We start from the raw sequence: 21123 nt of genomic DNA on the forward strand, positions 1-21123 counted from the left end.
CTGAAAATGTCTTGATAGTTAAGAGGTGTTTGTGGCTTCTGTGTATGACATTTTTTCCTTTTAATTTTAATAGTTGGAGTAACTGGAAAGAAAAAACCTGTCCTTGCTGAAAAGCAAAATATTTATTGCATCATTGTATTCCTCGGTGTGACCAGATAGAGAACACCTAGACCAGTGTGTCTCAGACTAGCGTGCACACAGAGCACCTGAGGATCATGTTTTTATGCGGATTTGGGTACAGCGGGTCGGGGAGGACCTGCGATTCTGCCTTTCTGACCTGTTCCCTGGTGCTGCTGGTTCGTGAGTGGCTCGAGGCTGTCCTTGCATGGCCCAGGTGTCAGGTACCAGGAAAGACTGAGCTGAGAAAACGGAGCCGTGTTTATAGAAGAATGCTTTTGGCTTAGATTTTTACTTTTAATAAATTTTTAACAGGAGTTGCTTCATAAGCTTGTAACCTAAGTATTTATAAGAGACAAATCTCTGGGATTGCTTTGGAGGTTTTCTGCTTTGTAACTTTTTTTTTTTTTTTTTTTAAAGATTTTATTTCTTTATTTGACAGAGAAAGACACAGCGAGAGAGGGAACACAAGCAGGGGGAGTGGGAGAGGGAGAAGCAGACTCCCTGCTGAGCAGGGAGCCCGATGCGGGACTCGATCCAGGGACTCCAGGATCATGACCTGAGCCGAAGGCAGTCGCTTAACCAACTGAGCCACCCAGGCGCCCCTCTGCTTTGTAACATTTAATAGCACTTTCCAGGTCAGAACTGTGCTTGCTTTTACACAGTGACCATAGTAGCTTCCTTAGCTGGGGGGGGAAGTGCTGCTTCACCCTTGGTTTGCCTCAGAGTCAAAACTGACATTGTGATGGTAATTTTTGTAAAGACTAGTTTTTGTAGGGTATTTTTCCCGAACCCAGTTTCTCATATTAAAGAAGGTGTTCTCTTTGTCTAGGGACAGATATGGACAATTCAGTGAACTCGTATAGATTCTATCGTACATTAATTTTACTGTGGTAAATTGAGGGAAATGAGTGTGCGGTTGTTTCTGAAGAGCTATTTTTACAATGACTGTGTTCTTCATATTCTGTTCGAGTGCCACATCCCATTTTCAGGAACGTAACCTGAGCACCAGTTTGCGCTCCTCGAGTCAGTGGTGGAGACAGACCAATTAGTTTTACTTGTTTATTGGTTTTTACAGAGAAACCCAGTTAGATGGACAGGAGAGGAAGCGCTCTGTGCCGGGAACGCACATAGTGTTTGTCTATCAGTTGAGGTGGTTTGTTCCGTTTTGTTTCCCCTAGGTTTAAAACCATTTTAGCATTGCGTGTTGGTTTTCTCTGTAACTACCTGGGTTTTGGGGGTGTTTGTGTGTGTGTGTGTATATATATATATGTACACACACAGACATCCCATGTGTACCGTATGGTTATTATGTCCAGTTCTTCCTCGGGAGTGGGATATTTAGTGCTGTGTAAATAAGTTTATGTTTTAGAGTGGATTTACACCTTTCATGCATTTGAAGAGGTGACTGCAGTCAGGAGTTCTAGACTCATTCCTTTGGGTCTCTCTGTGGAGTATCCGCTGCAGACCTATTGTGTGCAGAGCACCCTCCTGCTGCCTTACTAATAATACGGAACGTGTATAGAGCCTTTGAGATCTTGCAGGCGCTGTTCTAGGTTCTTTACAAATACAAATTTGTATGTAATCCTCCATGGTCTTAGGGGGTAAGTACGCTTCCTGCCATCATCCCGGGTTTGTTTCTTTCTTCCTTTTTAAAGTCAGTACATTTTTATGTAAGGAATTTACATGTGATTCCTTCCGCTCCCAATCACCTTAGTTCCTCCGAAGTCAGAATCGCAGTCTTCAAAATAGTCCTTTTCAAAGGAACTTTTTTCAGTCCCGGTTGTCACTTCTCCGTCCACAGTTCCTCTGGTTAGGCTTCTTTGACCTCCGCTTGAATATGGACATACTTCAAAAATTCCCCTCATGTTTCAGGTCAGAGTAGATGGATCTGCCTGGTTCTCAATTTCAGACACCCCCTTAACCTGAAGAAGTTCAAACCGTGTTTACCCCAGAACGATCACCCCCTAGCATTGGACAGATTTGGGGGATATGCCAATACCTTGAAGTCCAGACATTGTGTTCTCAAGTGAGAAGGCACCTTTGTTTCATGTCGACGTAAAAGTTAGAATGTTAAATTCAGTATAGCTGAGATTTCTCTTATGTCCTAAGCTTTTAGTCATTTTGTGGTCCTGGACCCAACCTTCCTGTTGACCAGCACCGCCACCGTCAGTTTCCCCCGTTTTAGGTGTCGTGTTCCTTCTTATCCAATCAGACTGAACAGTGAGTTCTGGGCTGCCAGACAGGACTTACTTCGTGCTCTTGTCTAAGTCTTTGCCCACAAATGAAACAAAAGCAGATGCAAGTGCTTTCTGCCATCCTCATTTGAAGGAGAGGAAGCTGGAACACAGAGCAGTGACCCCATCTGTCAGCATGTGTCAGAGGCAGGGTGGCTCTTTGCCACGATGAGGCCCTGGTGGGCACTGCAGGAAGCTACAGCGGAAGCAGGAAGCGAAATACACTTTGAGGAAAGAGTCCTATTAATAAAATGTCATCTATTTTTTCTTTCTTGTTGGATTAAATGTTATTGCAGCATTTACCAAAACCTAATGTATTATCATGAATGAAATAATACTTATTTTAAAGTTGTATGTTTTTAGGGGTTCCCAGCTGTTTTTTATTGATGTGCAAAAGTTAACATATTGAGATTGAAAAAACTATGAAGAGAAGCAGTTGAGAGCCAAGTCACAGTGGTAACGTGATTATATTTGCCCTAGGTAGACAGGTAAATCGGTCCTTTCCTTCTGGAGATTTTCACGGGGGACCAATTATTCTTATATTCTTTTTAAAAAATATAATCCACACAGCAGAAAATCCACGCAGCAGCAAAGCATACAGTTCACTGGGTTTGAGTATATTCACAGGATTGTGCAGCAATCAACCACTGTCTGATCCCAGAACATTTTCATCACCCTCAGAGAAATCCTTGCACCGATTAGCACCCACTGCCCACATCCCCCACCCCTTTGGCAACCATTAATCTAGTTCGTGTCTATGGATTTGCCTATTCTGGATTTGTTGTGACTAGTGTCTTCACCTCACCTGGTACTTTGAAGCTTCACCCATGCTTCAGTAGTCGCATGCATCCGCCCGTCCTTTTTATTGCTGAATACTAGCCCGTCGTGTGGACGTACCACATTTCCCGTTTATCTGTTCATCAGCTGACATGCATTAGGATGGTTTCCACTTTGTGGAATGATTATGAATCATGCTGAAGTGAACATTAGCGTACAAGTCTTCGTGTGGGCGTAGGTCTCCGGTGTGCGTGGGTGTACTCCTGGGCGTGGAGTTGCTGTGCAAACGCTCTTACTAAAGCACAGCCCCGGTCCCCCCGCCCTGGGGGGCGGCAGCCGGGGGGCCTCCCTCCCTCCTCTGTTGCCATGGCACCTGTCCCGCCGCAGCTCAGAACGCTGCCCCCCTGAGGCCATAGCTGGCAGGTACGTCAGGAACACAGACCCCAGCCTGGGCTTGAGTCCTGTCTCGGCCAACTACTGGCTGGATGGCCTTGGGCAAATGACTGAACATCTCCGTGTCCCAGTTTCATCCGTTGTAAAACAAGGAGAGTGACGTCACATACCTCCAGGGCTTGGGGATGATTTGCTTATTTATAAAAATGAAGAGCTCAAAACAATGCCTGGTACATAGTAAGTGCTGTATACAGTGTTTGCTGCTGCTGTTATTAATAGAATCTTCTAGAAACATTTTTTTTAAAGATTTTATTTATTTATTTGAGACAGAATGAGAGGGAGGAGGGTCAGAGGGAGAAGCAGGCTCCTCGCCGAGCAGGGAGCCCGATGCGGGACTCGATCCCGGGACTCCAGGATCATGACCTGAGCCGAAGGCAGTCGCTTAACCGACTGAGCCACCCAGGCGCCCAATATGAAAACACACATCTTTTTTTTTAATATTTATTTATTTGAGAGAGAGAGCATGAGAGGGGGGAGGGTCACAGGGAGAAGCAGACCCCCCGCTGAGCAGGGAGCCCGATGCGGGACTCGATCCCGGGACTCCAGGATCATGACCTGAGCCGAAGGCAGTCGCTTAACCGACTGAGCCACCCAGGCGCCCAATATGAAAACACACATCTTTTTTTTTAATATTTATTTATTTGAGAGAGAGAGCATGAGAGGGGGGAGGGTCACAGGGAGAAGCAGACCCCCCGCTGAGCAGGGAGCCCGATGCGGGACTCGATCCCGGGACTCCAGGATCATGACCTGAGCCGAAGGCAGTCGCTTAACCGACTGAGCCACCCAGGCGCCCTAGAAACATTTTATTTAACATTTCGTGAGAAATGTTTTTCTGTCTTTCTGTAATAGTCCTCATAGTGTTCCATTTTCTCACTGAGTTTCTTAAATAGTTTTTTGGGTAAGGCAGAGGCCCCATCGGGAGGCTTATTTTGATCTTAGATTGGTTTTGGTGATGAAATGCAATTTAGTTTACCAGCATGATGGTGCTGGTATTGTGGCAATGGGAGCATCCAGTGCTTGCTGAGCAGGTGGCAGAGGTTGTTCTAAGGGCTTTACAGGGGTCACTTTCTCTGATTCAGCAGTCTCCTGCAGTGGGGATGCTTGCTGCTGCTGGCTTTCCAGGTGGGGGACTGGCAGTCGGAGTGTGTCCGTCAGTAGCATGACAGCCTTGTTCTTCACTTAATCCCCAGCGCCCAGGCTGGCACGTGGGAGTAGCTGATGCCCCACAAACATTCGTAGAAGGAACGAGAGGCTTTGCCCAAGATCACCCAGCTCAGAAGTGGTAGAGCCAGCCTCAAGCCAGGCAATCTGGCTCCAGTGTGGATTCATACATTCGCTGTGCCCACTTCCCTGACGTTATCTTTAAAACACTGTGGGGCGCCTGGGTGGCTCAGTCGTCAAGCGTCTGCCTTCGGCTCAGGTCGTGATCCCAGAGTCCTGGGATCGAGTCCCATATCGGGCTCCCTGCTCCGCGGGAGGCCTGCTTCTCCCTCTCCTACTCCCCCTGCTTGTGTTCCTGCTCTCACTATGTCGCTCTCTGTCAAATAAATAAATAAAATCTTTTAAAAAATAAAATAAAATAAAACAAAACACTGTGAATGTCCCAGCTCACAGTCGTGTCCCATCACAGGACATGAGAGTGGGCAACCACCACGGCTTACTTGTCGAAGCCCCAAGATAAACACACATAACGTTGGAAGCTTAGTCACCAGCGTGCTTTGTAAATGGTCTCCAGTCAGACACTAGTGTTGAACATATAGGGTCCAGCCCAGATTGTCTTCTTGGGGGAAACCCAGAGACTAAAGTCTTGGTACTTGTCAGCTATTCTGGGAAATTAAAATGAGTCAATTCCTTACTCATCCCCTTTTCTATAATCTGCTAATAGCCCAGGTAGACGTGGGTATGGAAGTATGTTGTATGTTTTATGTATTCGATGGGGAGTTAGGAGCCCGCACCCCTTATATAGGCCACCCCTCCTCACTGCCTGGAGGAGAAACCCCAGTCTCCCCCTCGCCCCCTTGTTTGCAGGCTCTTCCCTTTACTACGTGGTTCCAGCCCAGCACTCATTTCCTGCCTCCCCAGATGGAGTTCGGATCATTTGCAAGAAGAGAACCAAAGGAAATTTCAGGGCAAGAATGGGAACTTTATCTTTGTTGATATTTAGTTAGAACCAGCTCAGATCTGTGATACTTTTCTCCATATTCTGGGTAATTTGTGTGACTCATGTGGCCTGAGGATGGCCAGGGGGGTTGACCGCCACACATCACCACCCAATTCTGCTTTTCTGGCAGATGCAACTGGGCAGACATTGTGTTTGCCACAGTGACTTGGATATATTTGGTTAAGCCACATGAAATCGCCATTGTTGTGTGTTGAAAATATCAAAATATTTGAAAAAATAGAATGCCAGAAATTTCATGTGGCTCAGCCTAACATAAGGCAGTTCTCCATTGAGTTAGCAGTTTTCAGTATCTGAATGTTAGGCCAGAAACTCCACGTTAAGTTATGGACTAGAGGGAATTCATTTTGAGGGCAGTTGCCTTCAGGAGAGGTTTGAGATAGTAACCATTAAATATTAGGTAGCCACGCCAGGTCTCCCAGAGAGTAGAAAAAAAGCATAAAAGTTGGTGTTTATTCTCAAAGCACCAATAGTCTAGGTGGGAAGCAAAACCAGCATTGACCAAGAGTTAAGTGGGGATACTTGGAGTTTATAATTTAGTGCCAAGTGAGAGCGGCGACACGCAGCCTGGACTGGAGACGGTGTGGGTTAAAGAAGGTACAGAGGTGACTGGGCGTGAAGGATGAGCGGACCTGACATACCTAGTGGAGAACAGTCGAGCAGGGGTGGGAGCCGGAGGGGCTTCCAAAGGGAGAGATGGACAGCTCGTGGGGCGTGTGGAGTGAGCGCACCGTGCGGGAGCAGAGGCTTGGAAGTCAGCTTGGGGCCCCAAGATTTCTGTTGCCAACTTGAGTAGATGGGATGTTTCTGTATATGTGGTTTTTAATACTGTGTCCACATCACCCGGGCCTGCACGTTGAGTGCAGTCACTGAGGTACAGACCCGGCTGCCTGAATCTAAACGTCCAGGAGGAGAGCCTAAGAAATCTGTATCCAGCCGGCGAGGTTTGGAAGCCGGTGACAGGCCAGGCTCTCGAGTGTAGACCACATTCTAGCTGCATTGCAGCTATCTGTGACACTTGTTAAAAATGCAGGTCTACTGGGCTGCACCGCAGAGCCGCGGAGTCAGAATTTCTGGGGATGGAGCTCGACAGACCACATTTTTAACAAGCTCCTCCGGTGGTTCTTGCACAGGAAATTTGAGAGTTGTGGCTGAAGCCAGTGAGGAGCTTGGAGGGGTAGCCCCTGGGTGTGTGGTGGTTGCTGCACATTTAAGCTGGAAAACTGGGGCGCCGGGCGGCTCAGGCTGGGCTTCTGCCTCTGGCTCAGGTCGTGATCCCAGGGTTCTGGGATCGAACCCCGCATCGGGCTCCCTGCTCAGCGGGAAGCCTGCTTCTCCCTCTCCCACTCCCCCTGCTTGTGTTCCCTCTCTCGCTGTGTCTCTCTCTGTCAAATAAGTAAATAAAAATCTTTAAAAATATATATATAAACTGGAAAACTGCTCTGATTAGAGCAACATTCAAGCTTGTCCCAGAAATTAGCCTGGACTAGTCAGCAAAGGAGTCACGTCACTGAAAATAAGGGTCGGCCTGGACATCCAGCTGGCGAGCATGGGCCCAAGGCTGTGTAGAGAGAATTGGGTTAGGGACAAGAGCGGGACTAGCAGGGACATGGTATTGGACACTTGCTCTCAGCAAATGTCTATTTTTCCTTCCTTTTTTTTTTTTTAAAGATTTTATTTATTTATTTGACAGAGAGAGACACAGCGAGAGAGGGGACACAAGCAGGGGGAGTGGGAGAGGGAGAAGCAGGCTTCCCGCATAGCAGGGAGCCCGATGTGGGGCTCGATCCCAGAACCCTGAGATCATGACCCGAGCCGAAGGCAGACGCTTAACGACTGAACCACCCAGGTGCCCTCCTGCCTCGGTTTCTGGCTCTTTCCAAGTCCTTTTCTCTGGCTTGCAGTCAATTCCATGGGCTTCTGATGGTTCTTCACTGAAGTCCCTTTTTGCCTGAGTTTAGCTGGAGTGGGTTTCTGTTGCACCCGCAGAACCCTGACTGTCCGAGCCGGCACTAGTGACCGGCTTAAGATCCCTTAATTTAAGATCCCTTAAATGTTTCCTCCTGAAACTGCCTTTGATTAGTCCTTTTGAGATCCCATCAGACATACTGCAGTGTTTTAACTTGTTTACTTGCCCCTCGCTTTGCTCCACTCGGGCCCATCTTCCTGGTCTACCGCCAGGTCTGTAGATGGTGGCTCGGCGGGCTTAGTGATGCGTAGGGTCACACAGCTGGTGCGGAAGACCCAGGTCTGCCCGAGTGTGAGCCTAGCGCTGCTCCTGCTGCAGCAGGCGCCACCTGGCCAGACGGTGTCTAAAGTCGTTCTAGGCAAAAGGACCCGGCCTGCCAGCGATTTAATAAGTACGTGGATTTGAGGCGCCAAATCCTTCTGGTGCAGCCCATGATTCAAGTAGCCCCCTCAGATACTGAAAATAGGTGAGGATAGTAGGAAAGACAGAAGTACACCCTTTTGCTGTTCTCATTATAAATGGATCCAGTCTTTTAGAGAGCAGCTTGGAAATACAAGCGTTTAGATAATTTATATTTTATTTGATAATCATACCTTCGAGAGGCTATTCCTTAACACGTTGTAATACAGTTGCATGTTCAAAGCTGCAGCTCGCATTCCCATTCCCCGTCCAGGCCTTCTGCCCATGGTCTCTCCCATGTCGGCTGCAGGGAATTTATTAATCCTTGGGTTTCTCACTCGTAATCCCGCGGCATTGTCCGTACTTTCAGAACACGGCCCGAGTCTGACCACTTTCAGCTTCTCGTGCCTGCCTTATTCCAGTAGCCATCCTTGCCTGCTTATAGACTTATTTCCAACTCAGCAGCCAGTTGGATTCTTTCAAAATATAAACCATACTTTTTTCCCTGCATAAAACGTTCCAGTCATTTCCTTCTCACTCGGAGGACAAGCTGCAATTCTTGTAGCAGCCCCTGTAGCTTCAGGTTACTCATCTTTGTCGGACCTCCTCTGCTGGTCTCCGCTTTGCCTAGCCACTGCAGCAGCAGCAGCCTCTAAGTTCCTAAGCCAGGCCAGGCCCAGGCCTGCCTCAGGGCCTTTGCACTTGCTGTTCCCGGTCTGAAATTCTTCCCTAGATAATCATGTGGCTTGCTCCCGTAGTTCCCTCTGGTTTCTACTCAGACATTATCAATTAAACCTCCCCTGAACACTGAAATATAAAATTGAAACACCCCATTGTCTTCCTACACACTCTACATTCTCCTCCTCCCGCCTCCCTGCCTGGTATCTCAGAGGAGAGAGTTAGGGAGTGTACATCTTTTGGCAAACAGTTCCACTCCTCATGATAAACTCATGGTCAGAAACGGTCTCAAGGATATTGCTTGAACGAGCCTCTTTATACTTTTTTTTTTTAAGATTTTATTTATTTACTTGACAGAGAGAGAGACAGCGAGAGAGGGAACACAAGCAGGGGGAGGGGGAGAGGGAGAAGCAGGCTTCCCGCCGAGCAGGGATCCCGACGTGGGGCTCGATCCCAGGACCCCGGGACCATGACCCGAGCCGAAGGCAGACGCTTAACGACTGAGCCACCCAGGCGCCCCAGCCGCTTTATACTTTAATTCGGTGATGTACTACGTAAGCAGCATTACCCACGATAGATACCTCATGGCAGGGTCTTAAATCTGCACTCACCTACGCAGCGGCCTTTGCCAGGAAGGCACCCTCGGCCACTGTCAGGTATGGCAACTCCGATAATGTGGATCTGGATCACTGTTTTCTCTTTAGAAGAGTAAACTCTGAGTTGATGGGCGCCTGGGTGGCTCAGTCGGTTAAGCGACTGCCTTCGGCTCGGGTCATGATCCCAGGGTCCTGGGATCGAGGCCCGCATCGGGCTCCCTGCTCTGCGTGGAGCCTGCTTCTCCCTCTCCCACTCCCCCTGCTTGTGTCCCCTCTCTCGCTGTGTTTCTCCCTGTCAAATAAATAAATAAAATCTTAAAAAAAAAAAAAAAGAGTAAACTCTGAGTTGAAAACTGAGCAACTTGACTCATCTTAAAATGCATTATGCAGTATTAATATACACTCAAAAGAAGCGTAAACATAGGACATTCTGGAAATTTGACATACCTGGTACTCAGCAGTTCTCTACACAGAGGTGTATCTGTTAGTGATCAGCAAACGTCTGTAAAGGGCTGGTAGTGAATGTTTTAGACTTTGTGGCCCATAGGGTCTCTCTTGCAGTGACCCACATTTGCCATTGTAGTGGAAAAGCAGCCGTAGACCATACAGAAATAAAAGAGCACGTCTACATTCCAGTAAAACATTACTTATGGACACTGAACTTTGAATTTCAAACAATTTACTCTTGTCACAAAGTAATATTTTTGTTTGTTTTTAACGATTTTTATTTATTTAACAGAGAGAGAGGGAGCACAGGTAGGCAGAGCGGCAGACAGAGGGAGAGGGAGAAATGGGCTTCCCGCCAAGGGGGAGCCCGATGTGGGGCTCGATCCCAGGACCCTGGGATCATGACCTGAGCTGAAGGCAGCTTAACCGACTGAACCACCCAGTCGGTTAAATATTACAAAGTAATATTTTAAAAAGTAAAAACCACTCTTAGCTTCCAGGCTATTCGAGAACACACAGAGGCTGGATTTGGTGTGCAGGCCATAGTTTGTCTGCCCGGATTCTGAGCAGCTCTGTCCAGTAGAACTTGCTGTGGTGACAGAGATGTTCTGTGTCTGCATCCCACACTCAGTAGTTACTCCTCATGTGTGGCCACTGAGCACCCGCGGTGTGGCAGCCAGGGCGCTGAGGAACTGATTTTTAATATTATTCAATTTTTAAAAAATATTTTATTTATTTATTTGAGTAAGCCCGAGTTGGGGGGAGGGGCAGAGGGAGAGGGAGAAGCAGACTCCCTGCTGAGCAGGGAGCCCGATGTGGGACTTGATCCCAGGACCCTGAGATCATGACCTGAGCCGAGGGTGGATGCTTAACCAACTGAGCCACGCAGGTGCCCCAATATTATTCAATTTTAATATGAATTTTAGTTTAATTTTAAACAGTGCATGTGGGTTAGTGGCTCTAGTTTTGGGCAGTACAGGGCCTGCAGTGACTGCAGACGTGCAGCAGAAAGCACATTGAGAAATACCTATCACAGCGTTGTCCGTCGCAGAAAACGGGAATGATGGTGCACTCACACAGTGGAAAATACTTAGAGTAGTAGCAGACATTTGTTGAGTGCTTTCTTTAAGCCAGGCCATGTTCTAAGCACTTTAGCTGCTCTAACTCCTTGGATTCTCGCCGAATGTAGTAGTAAAAAGAAATAAACTGTATTCTGTATCTGCCAACAGGGATGAATGAATCTTAGATGCACAAGGTTGAGTGAAAACGCAAGTCATGAGGCATCTGGCTCGCTCAGTCGGCGGAGCACGCAACTCTCGATCACGAGGTTGTGAGTTCAAACCCCATGGTGGGCACGGAGCCTACTTAAAAAAATAAAGTAGGGGTGTCTGGGTGGTTCAGTCAGTTAGGCGTCCGAGTCTTGATCTCAGCTTAGGTCTTGATCTCGGGGTCGTGAGTTCGAGCCCTGCATTTTAAGTAGGCTCCCGCCCAGCATGGAGCCTACTTAAAATGAAAAGAAAAAATGAATAAATAAACTTTAAAATAACAACAAAAAAGCAAGTCACAGAAATTGCACACCATGTGATACCATTTTTCAAACCTCAAAAACAAGCAGAATGAAACATTGTTCAGGGACATACAAATATATGGTAAAACCATTGGAAAGCAGGAGAAAGTGGGTACGTTGCCTTTGGGGCAGAGAAGATGCCCCAGTGAGGCTGGCTCTGTCCTGAAGAGGCAGCGGGGCTCCTGACCTCCTGACCTCTGCGTGGTGGCACTCCTCTGTAGCAGCCCTGGTTGGGGGGTGAGCAAGCATCACTTCTGTTGACTTTGGAGAACAGTGTTTTCACTAAAAGCCACGGTCATTGTGGCATCACTGCAGTTAGGATTGAACCTGGTTTCAGTTCACATTCAAGCAGATACTCCGTTAGACAAGGGGTTTGTGTGCGTTGTCTTGGTTGGGTCCTTTAGATTAGAAAACGTGGTTATTTCTCCCACTCAAGAACAGAGAATTAAAACCCTCTGGTCCCCAAGTGTTTTGTTTTTTGTTTCATCAAATCTCATACTGGGTTGAATGTTACCAGAATTGAGCCACAAGAACTCAGTTTGAAAATGAAAAATCTGAAAACTGTAAAATAACAAATAGGTTTACTTATTAACTGTTACCGTGAAAGTGGTCATTAAAAATGGTCCAAACGGCACCTGAGGGGTGTTACGAAATTTTATAGTAGATTTCACCTCCAGGTTGGTGTAATTTCAACATTACGTAGTGGTTTATGGTGTTGGGTTCAGAGACATTTGTGCTCCTGAAGATCCAGTTCTCTGGAGCGATTCTAGCGAGTGGCTACTGAGCCTATTGTTGAATTATGTCAAGCTTTTCTATGTAATATGTGCATCTTTGACTTTTTTCCTTATTGTTCCATCTTTATTCTTTCCTGTGTTACTGACATGGGTTTGTCTTTTCTCCCTTTAGAGAGTTTTGAGGTGACAGTCACCAAAGAAGGTGATAAAGGGTTCTTTCTATCCCTCTTATGAATATTAACCCACTAACCTTGTTTATAAAATTGGGAATCAGCCCTTAAACAGAAGAAACTGTCATGCTCTTTTACCCTGATTTATTCTCCTACTTTGTTTCTATTTTTAAATATGTTGATGGAAATTGTATGTAACCAAACCCTTGGTTAGAAATATCTGGAAATCAGACATCCATTTGAACTGTATGGATAATACTGTACATTTTTTTTCTCAATTGAACTTCAGAGATTCACTTTGTAACCGTTTTCTGTGAGTTGTAATTTTGGAAGAGGGCAGTCTTATTTTTATGTGAAATACATTTTTCTGAAGTTATGTATATCAAAACATTTTTGTTTGTTCTCCCACAGGCAAGAATGGAAACCTAGATTTTCACCCCTAATTTAGCTTGTGAGCCAACTTAGATGTACTGATGTCCCCAGGCAGGCTTCTTTTCCAGGTCTGGTAGTCTAGTGTTGGCAACAAAGGCAAGTCTAGCCAATCCCTGCCCGTGACAGAACCGATCTTAATAGTGGACTATAGTTGTTGAAATGGATGCCTGAGAAGTTGGTATTTCTACCTTTCTCATTCAGTAGTTTGTTTTGATTCCCTAATTTTAGCCAGGCTCATTGCACAGGAAGACTTGTTTCTTTTGATTTTTCTTTCTTTCTTTTTTTTTTTTTTTGGACAGAATTTCTGTAATTGTGGTGTTGAACCTATAACGTCACACTTCTCTTCTCGACACTTAACTGCATTTTAGCCTTCTCTCTGGTCCAAATCAAAATCGCTGCCCAGCTGTCCCCAGTAGCTGGGGACAGCTCTCCGTGTTCTCAGGCCACGGTGGTTTGCTAATGACGCTGCTTTTACCCTGGAGCTGTCTTAAGTACTCCTGTGAAATGCCTGTCTATAGTTTCTCTTTTTCTCTTTTGTACTCCTGCATGAATGGATGCAAAGTTAAGCAAGTTGCTTGGAAAGCCAGAACATGCTTCTTTTTACTAAAGCCCCAGAACTTATCCCTGTCAAAGCACAGTGCCCTTGCTTTGTCCACAGACCCTCTAAACCCCTGGCTGCTGAACTGTTGTCGTTTCTTTTCTTTTGGGGGGCGTGGGGCCGGGGAGGGGAGGAAGGGGGTATGTGCAGATGCACGGCGCAGAAGTTCTAACCTGCGCTGCTTTGACTCCCTAGGTGAGATCTGTGGATTTAAAATTCACGGGCAGAATGTCCCCTTTGATGCAGTGGTAGTGGATAAGTCCACTGGCGAGGGAGTCATTCGCTCAAAAGAGAAACTGGACTGTGAGCTGCAGAAAGACTACACATTCACCATCCAGGCCTATGACTGCGGCAAGGGGCCGGACGGCACCAATGTAAAAAAGTCTCATAAGTAAGTAAGCTGGGCAGAGGGCGGGTGCGTGCGGAAGGCAATAGTGACCATTGTCCCTGTCCCCAAGACTTTTTTTTTTTTAAGATTTTATTTTTATTTATTTAATTGGGACAGAGACAGAAAAAGAGAGAGAGCATAAGCTGGGGCAGGGGGTAGAGGGAGAGGGGGAAGCAGACTCCCCATTGAGCAGGGAGCCCAACATGGGGCTCAGTCCCAGGACCCCTGAGTCAAAGACAAATGCTTAACCAACTGAGCCTCCCAGGTGCCCCCCAAGGCTCTGTGTTTTTAAAGATGAGGCAGAAGATATTTCTGGGTTGTCCCCTATGACACTATAAGCTCTTTGAGGGCAGGAATCCTGTCTGTTTACCCCACAGCATTAGATGTTGAATAAATAAATAAATGAGTAATTTTATCCCACCAAATACTCTGTTAAAGACACTAAGGCCCTACACTGAAAATTGGAAAAGCCCAATTTTTCCCGAGGGAGGTATTTTGTTGTTAGCTTTCTTTTTTCTGTGAATTCTTTTTTTTTTTTTTTTTAAGATTTTATTATTTATTTGACAGAGAGAAACACATAAGCGAGAGAGGGAACTAGCAGGGGGAGTGGGAGAGGGAGAAGCAGACTTCCTGCCAAGCAGGGAGCCCGATGCGGGGCTCCATCCCAGGACCCTGGCCGAAGGCAGATGCTTAACGACTGAGCCACCCAGTTGCTCCTTTTCTGTGAATTCTAAGGGTGTAGAATTCCTTCCTGCTGGTGGGAGCAGGCTGAGTGCTGCGTCCCCCTCCTGGCTGTGTCCCTGTCCTTCCTGCCGGCTGAGAACTACTGGTGTAACCGACGGGACTCTGGACAGACCTAGATTTAGATAGAATCCAGTCTTTACTTACTTTCTTTTTTTTTAACACTTAATCCAGCAGCATATACTTTTTTTTTTTTTTAAGATTTTTTTTATTTATTTGACACAGAGAGCACAAGCAGGGGGAGCTGCAGGCAGAGGCAGAGGGAGAAGCAGACTCCCCGCAGAGCAAGGAGCCCGATGCGGGGCTCGATCCCAGGACTCTGGGATCATGACCGGAGCCGAAGGCAGATGCTTAACCGACTCAGCCACCCAGGCGTCCCAGAATCCAGTGTTTCCTCCACCACTTGCTATCCCTTCGGCATTAGGCAAATTTCGTTTTGTTGAGTCTCAGTTTTTACTTAGCACCTGGGCTAAGGGGAGAGGGGCACTCGGGACGATAGCACGTGACCCACTGTGCTGGGTCAGGAGGATGCTCCACCTTGGGTGTGGAGGGTCTTGGTGAACACTCGGGTGCTGAGAGCCAGTGAATCTCTCCTCATCCCTTTCGCACAGTGTGACATTACCGTTGTCCTTGAAAAAGGCATTATTTCGGTCAGAGATCTTGTCTGAGTCAGAAACACGCCCTGATCAATAGCCCTTGAGACTGACTGTTTCCTCTCTTGGCAGCCGCGTCTGATGGCACCTTTGTTGCCTCTTGCCCGAGCTGGGGAGGTGGAACGGGGCAGCAAGGGGTCTGCTAGGAGGGGAACGTTGAGGTCATGTTGAGGTCCTTCGTTGGTTGGATCAGTGGTGGGGGATGGGTAACAATGGGTTGCTAGTGGTCTCGGTTCCTTAGAAGTGGGACAGAACTCGTTTCCATGCTCTTAGTCAGACTCCCCGTCCATGTTTCCCATCTTCTATGTCTTACCGCTTCTTCCTTGGGCTCTAATTTCGTCTTACCTAGTTTATCCCCCTTCTGCATGCCCTGTCCCATACTGTCAAGACAACCCCAAGTCTCTTTTGTTTTATACTACTGCCCCTTTTTTCTTTTTTTTTAACTTTTTTAATTAAAAAAAAATTTTTTTTTAAGATTATTTATTTATTTGGCAGAGAGAGACACAGAGAACAAGCACAAGCAGGGGGAGCAGCAGAGGGAGAGGGAGAAGCAGGCTCTCTGCTGAGCAGGGAGCTGGATTTGGGGCTCGATCCCAGGACCCTGAGATCATGACCTGAGCCGAAGGCAGAAGCTTAAAGACTGAGCCACCCAGGCGCCCCCCCCCCCCTTTTTTTTTTTTAAACCAGCCGCCTGACTCTTAGGACCTGGAAGAATCAACTCAAATTCCTATTTTAACTTTCTAAAGTCGTCTCCACGCTAAAGTAAAAACAATGACTTGTTTGATTTTGATCTCCATCATTTGATCTTCATGAAACAAGATAGTAGCAAAAAGAAATTTAAAACCAGGGCAGAATTGCTATGCTCTGGGGAAAAATAACAAACCAAACATACAGCTTTTTTTCTTTTTCTTCTTTCAGGGCAACTGTCCATATTCAGGTGAACGATGTGAACGAATACGCACCGGTGTTCAAGGAGAAGTCCTACAAGGCAACCGTCATCGAGGGCAAACAGTATGACAGCATCTTGCGGGTGGAGGCCGTGGACGCAGATTGCTCCCCTCAGTTCAGCCAGATTTGCAGCTATGAGATCGTCACTCCAGATGTGCCGTTCGCCATCGACAAAGACGGTAAGTCAGAGGAGCAAGCCTTCGTTACCGGGGCGACGGTCCGTGGACAGGTCTGCACACGGGCGAGACTCAGATTCGAGACCATCTTCGTCCGTCCCTTCAGGCGGCTGTAACAAAGTACCACAAGACGCTTAACTTCGCATGGTTCTGGAGGCTGGGAGACCAGGATCGAGGTGCTGGCAGATTCGGTGTCTCATGAGGCCTGAGGCCTGGTTCACAGGAGGTCTTTCCGCTGCTTCCTCACGTGGTGGGGAGAGAGCCCTCTGGGATCCCAGTGTGGGGCCCACCCTCATGACCTCACCTAAACCTAAGTTCCTCCCCAAGGAGGACCTCCTTGTAACAACATCACAAGCCTTGTTAGGACTTAAGCGTAGGGATTTGGGGGAACACAAGCCTTCAGTCCATAGCAGAGAGCCCTGATGGGGTGTGTGTGTCTCCTGAAAGCCTTGCTCCTGGCACCTGAAGTTGCACCCTTCTTTTTCCTCTCCCACCAAGGTCTAAAAAATCCCCCACTTAACATGTTTTTAATCCGTACCTTCTCACCTTTCCATCAGTGTGCACCCGAAAAGACTGACCTTTGGTTGGTCTGTTTTCTGTTGTTAGATTTGGATCTTCTGCCTCATCTGGAACGTGAAGGCTTATGCCTTCCTGCCAGATCCTCCCGTCCTTCGTCACTGAGCTGAACGAACTCATGCTAAACTCCGCTTCTTTATTAGGTTATGGCTTCTTGATGGTGACACAGTGTCTCTGTGGTTGATGCACAGTCCAGAATCTTCTAAGGAAATCACGGACATTGCAGACTCTTTGCAGACATCTGCACTCAGATTCAAAAAGCAGGCTCCTGTTCTGGTGGGTGGGGGTAGGAAATCTCTGCCTGTCTGACACACACACACACACACACACACACACACACACACACACAGTAAATCTTTTAATAAGAAATACTTAGTGCAGCTTGATCCTGTATTTCGTATTTGAATTACTTGAGTTATTTTGTCTTCTTTGTCCTCTTACATGTGAACTACTTAATCTTAAAACAAATACATAAAACCAAAAAAGAAAGACCATAAGAATAAATGAAGGTTGAATTGTCTAGTCTCGTTCCTTCTGTTGGAACAGTCCTTAAAGGTGGACTTAGTGTGTGTTCAAGCTCGGGACAGCCAGACCGAGTGTTAATTATCTCCAGCCGAGGTTTTATTTCGCCATCGGTGTTTATGACGCTTGAAGCTCGTGAACTTGTGTCTCAGTCCGGCTCTGCGTTCTCACTGTTGTTCTGCCCCTCTGGAAGGTTATATAAAAAACACAGAGAAGCTAAACTACGGGAAGGAGCACCAGTACAAGCTGACGGTCACCGCCTATGACTGCGGGAAGCGGAGAGCAGCCGAAGATGCCTTGGTGAAGGTCAGCATCAAGCCCACCTGCACCCCGGGGTGGCAAGGTGAGCTTCGTTCTCCTTCCTGCTCCCACACCTACTCTTAAACGCCATCTACCAGAGAAAACTAAAGTATGAGTTTTCCTCCTTTCTCCCCACCCGGGTTTGTGGACCGACCCAGGGTGGAACAATAGGATCGAGTATGAGCCTGGCATGGGCCCTCTGGCCCTCTTCCCCAGTGTCCACCTGGAAACATGTGATGAATCCGTGGCCTCGGTGCAGGCGACGGTGGAGCTAGAGACCGGCCACATCGGGAAAGGCTGTGACCGGGACACCTATTCTGAGAAGTCCCTTCACCAACTGTGTGGTAAGGGGGCCCGGTGGTCTTCAGGGAAGGCGAGAGACCCCCTCTCAAATGGAAGGGAATGTGTGCATGTGTCGCTGGTTAGAATCAGACATTGAAACAGACTTGGACTCTTCATCTGAAGTGGCCATTACTGCCTTCCTGGCTAATTTTCATACTTTGGGCTTTAGGAGGTACATAAACCCCTAACAGTCTGTTCAAAATGTTACGTGCATGTGCATCTTAAGAACTAGTGATTGGAAGAAAGTATTTCTCTAACCGAGGGAATCCTCAAAAGAGGGATTATGTAAGTGGAGTGAGTTTGAAAGGAAATGAGATGTTTATCTCAGGACTGAAGAAAAAAACATAGGTAATGCAATAGCTTATGGCAAACATGAGATAGAAAATCAAAACTAAGAATACTCCCATCTAATTTCGAGTCTCAGCAGATTCTTTTTACCACAAACATTACGTGAAGTCAGGAGACCAGTGGTTACAAATCTGATCAAAGCCTCGAGCTCTGTCTTCACCATCAGTTGTGGACATTTTCCTAGTTTATCTAAATGAGGTAGAGGTGAGGTGTGGATGCCTGGCGTGGAAACTGCTGAGGAAAAATGTTTCATTTCACCAGTGACAAGATACCCGTAACTTGAATGAGCTCTTCGTGATCTGAGGGTATTTTGTGCTTTAAGAGCTACTCAGTGTCCCCTGTGCAGCAGGCGTTCACCCATGCTTACCTGTCTTTCCACCAGCCTGATCACAGCCAGCAGATTGAGGATTTCTTACAAAACTGGAATAAGCAAAAACAAAAGAGTATATTCTCTGCTAGCTTATCCCTATGATGAATGTACTCTGGTTTTGCATGACTCTGAGTCCAAATATTCATGTACTTACATATGTAGTTAAGAGGACTGGGACATATTCTGTTTTAAACTATGTGTGAGTAGGGGCAGAGGGAGAGAGAGAAGCAGGCTCCCCGCCGAGCAGGGAGCCCGATGCGGGGCTCGATCCCAGGACCCCAGGATCATGACCTGAGCCGAAGGCAGACGCTTAACTGACTGAGCCACCCAGGCGCCCCATACATATTTAAGTATAATGTTTAAAACTCATTTTCTCTCTCCAGTGCCATGATTTTTTAAGGTATTAAATGAACATTTTCTCAGAACAGTTTAAAGTCAGGAAGAATGGAAGAATTTCATATGTGAGTGCCTACTGCATGCCCTGAGTTTCCATATGTGCCCATCAGGCCTACAAGGAGGTGGTGTTGACCTCATTTTTACTGAGGAATGAACTGTGACTGGAGGAGGGTAGGTTCACATTTTTAGGAAGTGGCAGGCGCTCACATCTGACTGAGGTTTTATGTTAGGTCACGTGGCTCCGAGGAACAGGGAAGGACCAGGTGACTGGGGGAGCGCAGCCTTCTTCTGTGGACACGTTTAAAAGAAAATTGAGCTTGGCAGTGTATAACGGCATTTGGAAAATTTGTTTCATGTTCTTTGGCTTACTGATTCCATCTGTAGGACTGTATGTTAAGGGAATAATGATGGAGTCACACAGAGGTCCTCATAAAGGCAAGGTTTGTCATAGAAAAAAGTGGGGACAACCTCAGTGTTCACTAGGGAGACCTAATCAAATCACAGCATATCTGTGCAATGAAATGCCTTTCAGACATGTAAAATTACACTGTAGAAGAATATTAATGGGGGTGCATGTATGTATGTACGTTACTAGACTCCATTTTTTATAATATGTATATGCTCATAAAGAAAAGACTGGAAGTGTTTATATGCAGATGTTAATAGTGGTTATATTTGGGTGGGATTGCAAGTAAGGCTTTCTTCCTTTTTTCCTTTTTTAAAAATATTCACAGTTACTATTTATGATTTTTTTTTTATCAAAACCGTTATTTTTGAGGGAATGTAAACTGGGACTAGCCGATTGTCTAAGATAAGGATGTCGCCGTAGTGTGGCTTTGAAACTACGCCTTTTAAGCCCTTCACATAAGGTGTGTTAAACGTTACCGTGTTGGCCTAGGTGCTGCGTCTGGCACTGCTGAGCTGCTCCCTTCCCCGAGCGGGTCCTTGAACTGGACTGTGGGCCTCCCCGCTGACAACGGCCACGACAGTGACCAGGTCTTCGAGTTCAATGGCACACAGGCAGTGAGGATCCCCGATGGGGTTGTCTCGGTCAACCCGAAAGAGCCTTTTACCATTTCTGTGTGGATGAGGCACGGGCCTTTTGGCAGGAAGAAGGAGACGATTCTCTGTAGTTCAGACAAAACCGGTAAGTCAACTTGCCGTCCTGGCGCCCGTCATACTCGAGTGACCCCCGCAGTGGTTGCTGGAGGCGGGGCTCCTGACCTCCGCCAGAGGCTCCCACAGGCTGGTTGGCGACACACAGCGTTCTGTGCCCTGGGCCAGGGCGCTCTGTCCTCAAGATACTGCACTGGTATTTGGTTGTTAGTTTTACTCAGTGAATTGGGTCCCACGTCGCAGTGAAACCCAAGTGTGTTTGTTTCTAAATTCTGCTTTGGCCCAACTGGAGAGTTCACTTATGCTGATAAAACCGTGTCTTCAGAATCCATTAAGGAGATGGCCTTTACTTCTCCTTCGGGTCTTAAGTTGGCAGTTTACCAGTAGGATTTCTTTCTGCAGACATGAACCGACACCATTATTCACTCTATGTCCACGGCTGCCGGCTTATTTTCCTCCTCCGCCAGGATCCTTCGGAAGAGAAGAAATACAAACCTGCAGAATTCCACTGGAAGTTGAATCAGGTACGTGCCCGGAAAACTCGCTGATTCTGATTCTGATCTTTCAGAGACTCTAACTAGGTGCTGCAACTTTACACAGGACCAGCTACTTATGGGCAGTTTATGGGTACTGTATATTTATATTTATGAATAAATATAAAAATATAAAAAACTTTTTGCAACCTACATAGACATTTTAGGCATAGTAACCATGTTTAGTTTCTTCTGATGACACTTCAGAAAAACTTTATTATATTTATTATATTACCTGTGGGTGATAGTATAGCAAATTAAATCCTTTGAACTCCTTTCCACTGAAAACCTCAGTTTTTCATTTCGTAAGTGTGTATTTTATATATCCAGTATTAATATAAAGAAATTATAGGCTTTTAAA

The 21123-nt window shown here is 46.6% G+C and overlaps 1 protein-coding gene and 1 non-coding gene across 6 annotated transcripts in view; one reads left to right on the top strand and one right to left on the bottom strand.

Annotated features, from left to right (window-relative positions):
• The window catches only part of CLSTN1 (calsyntenin 1), a 77454-nt gene that overhangs the window by 40142 nt on the left and 16189 nt on the right, over positions 1-21123 (top strand). For 3 of the 5 annotated variants that reach the window (XM_064589959.1, XM_045898753.3, XM_045898751.3), the window contains exons 3-9: positions 12326-12355; positions 13549-13744; positions 16054-16262; positions 17551-17700; positions 17816-18001; positions 20012-20260; positions 20632-20753. In XM_064589959.1, the coding sequence (XP_064446029.1) occupies positions 12326-12355; positions 13549-13744; positions 16054-16262; positions 17551-17700; positions 17816-18001; positions 20012-20260; positions 20632-20753 (1142 nt within the window). The remainder of the gene's footprint in view (positions 1-12325; positions 12356-13548; positions 13745-16053; positions 16263-17550; positions 17701-17815; positions 18002-20011; positions 20261-20631; positions 20754-21123) is intronic. The other 2 variants (XM_045898752.3, XM_045898750.3) reach the window with 1 other exon arrangement.
• Positions 2310-2427, bottom strand: LOC123860733 (small nucleolar RNA SNORA40). The gene has a single exon (XR_006794846.1). It is a non-coding gene; the product is annotated as a small nucleolar RNA SNORA40 (small nucleolar RNA).

The sequence above is a fragment of the Mirounga angustirostris genome, unplaced genomic scaffold, assembly GCF_029215605.1.
Source record: "Mirounga angustirostris isolate CCGP_5_RB_7025 unplaced genomic scaffold, mMirAng1.0.hap1 SCAF_4, whole genome shotgun sequence".
Taxonomy (NCBI): Eukaryota; Metazoa; Chordata; class Mammalia; order Carnivora; family Phocidae; genus Mirounga; species Mirounga angustirostris.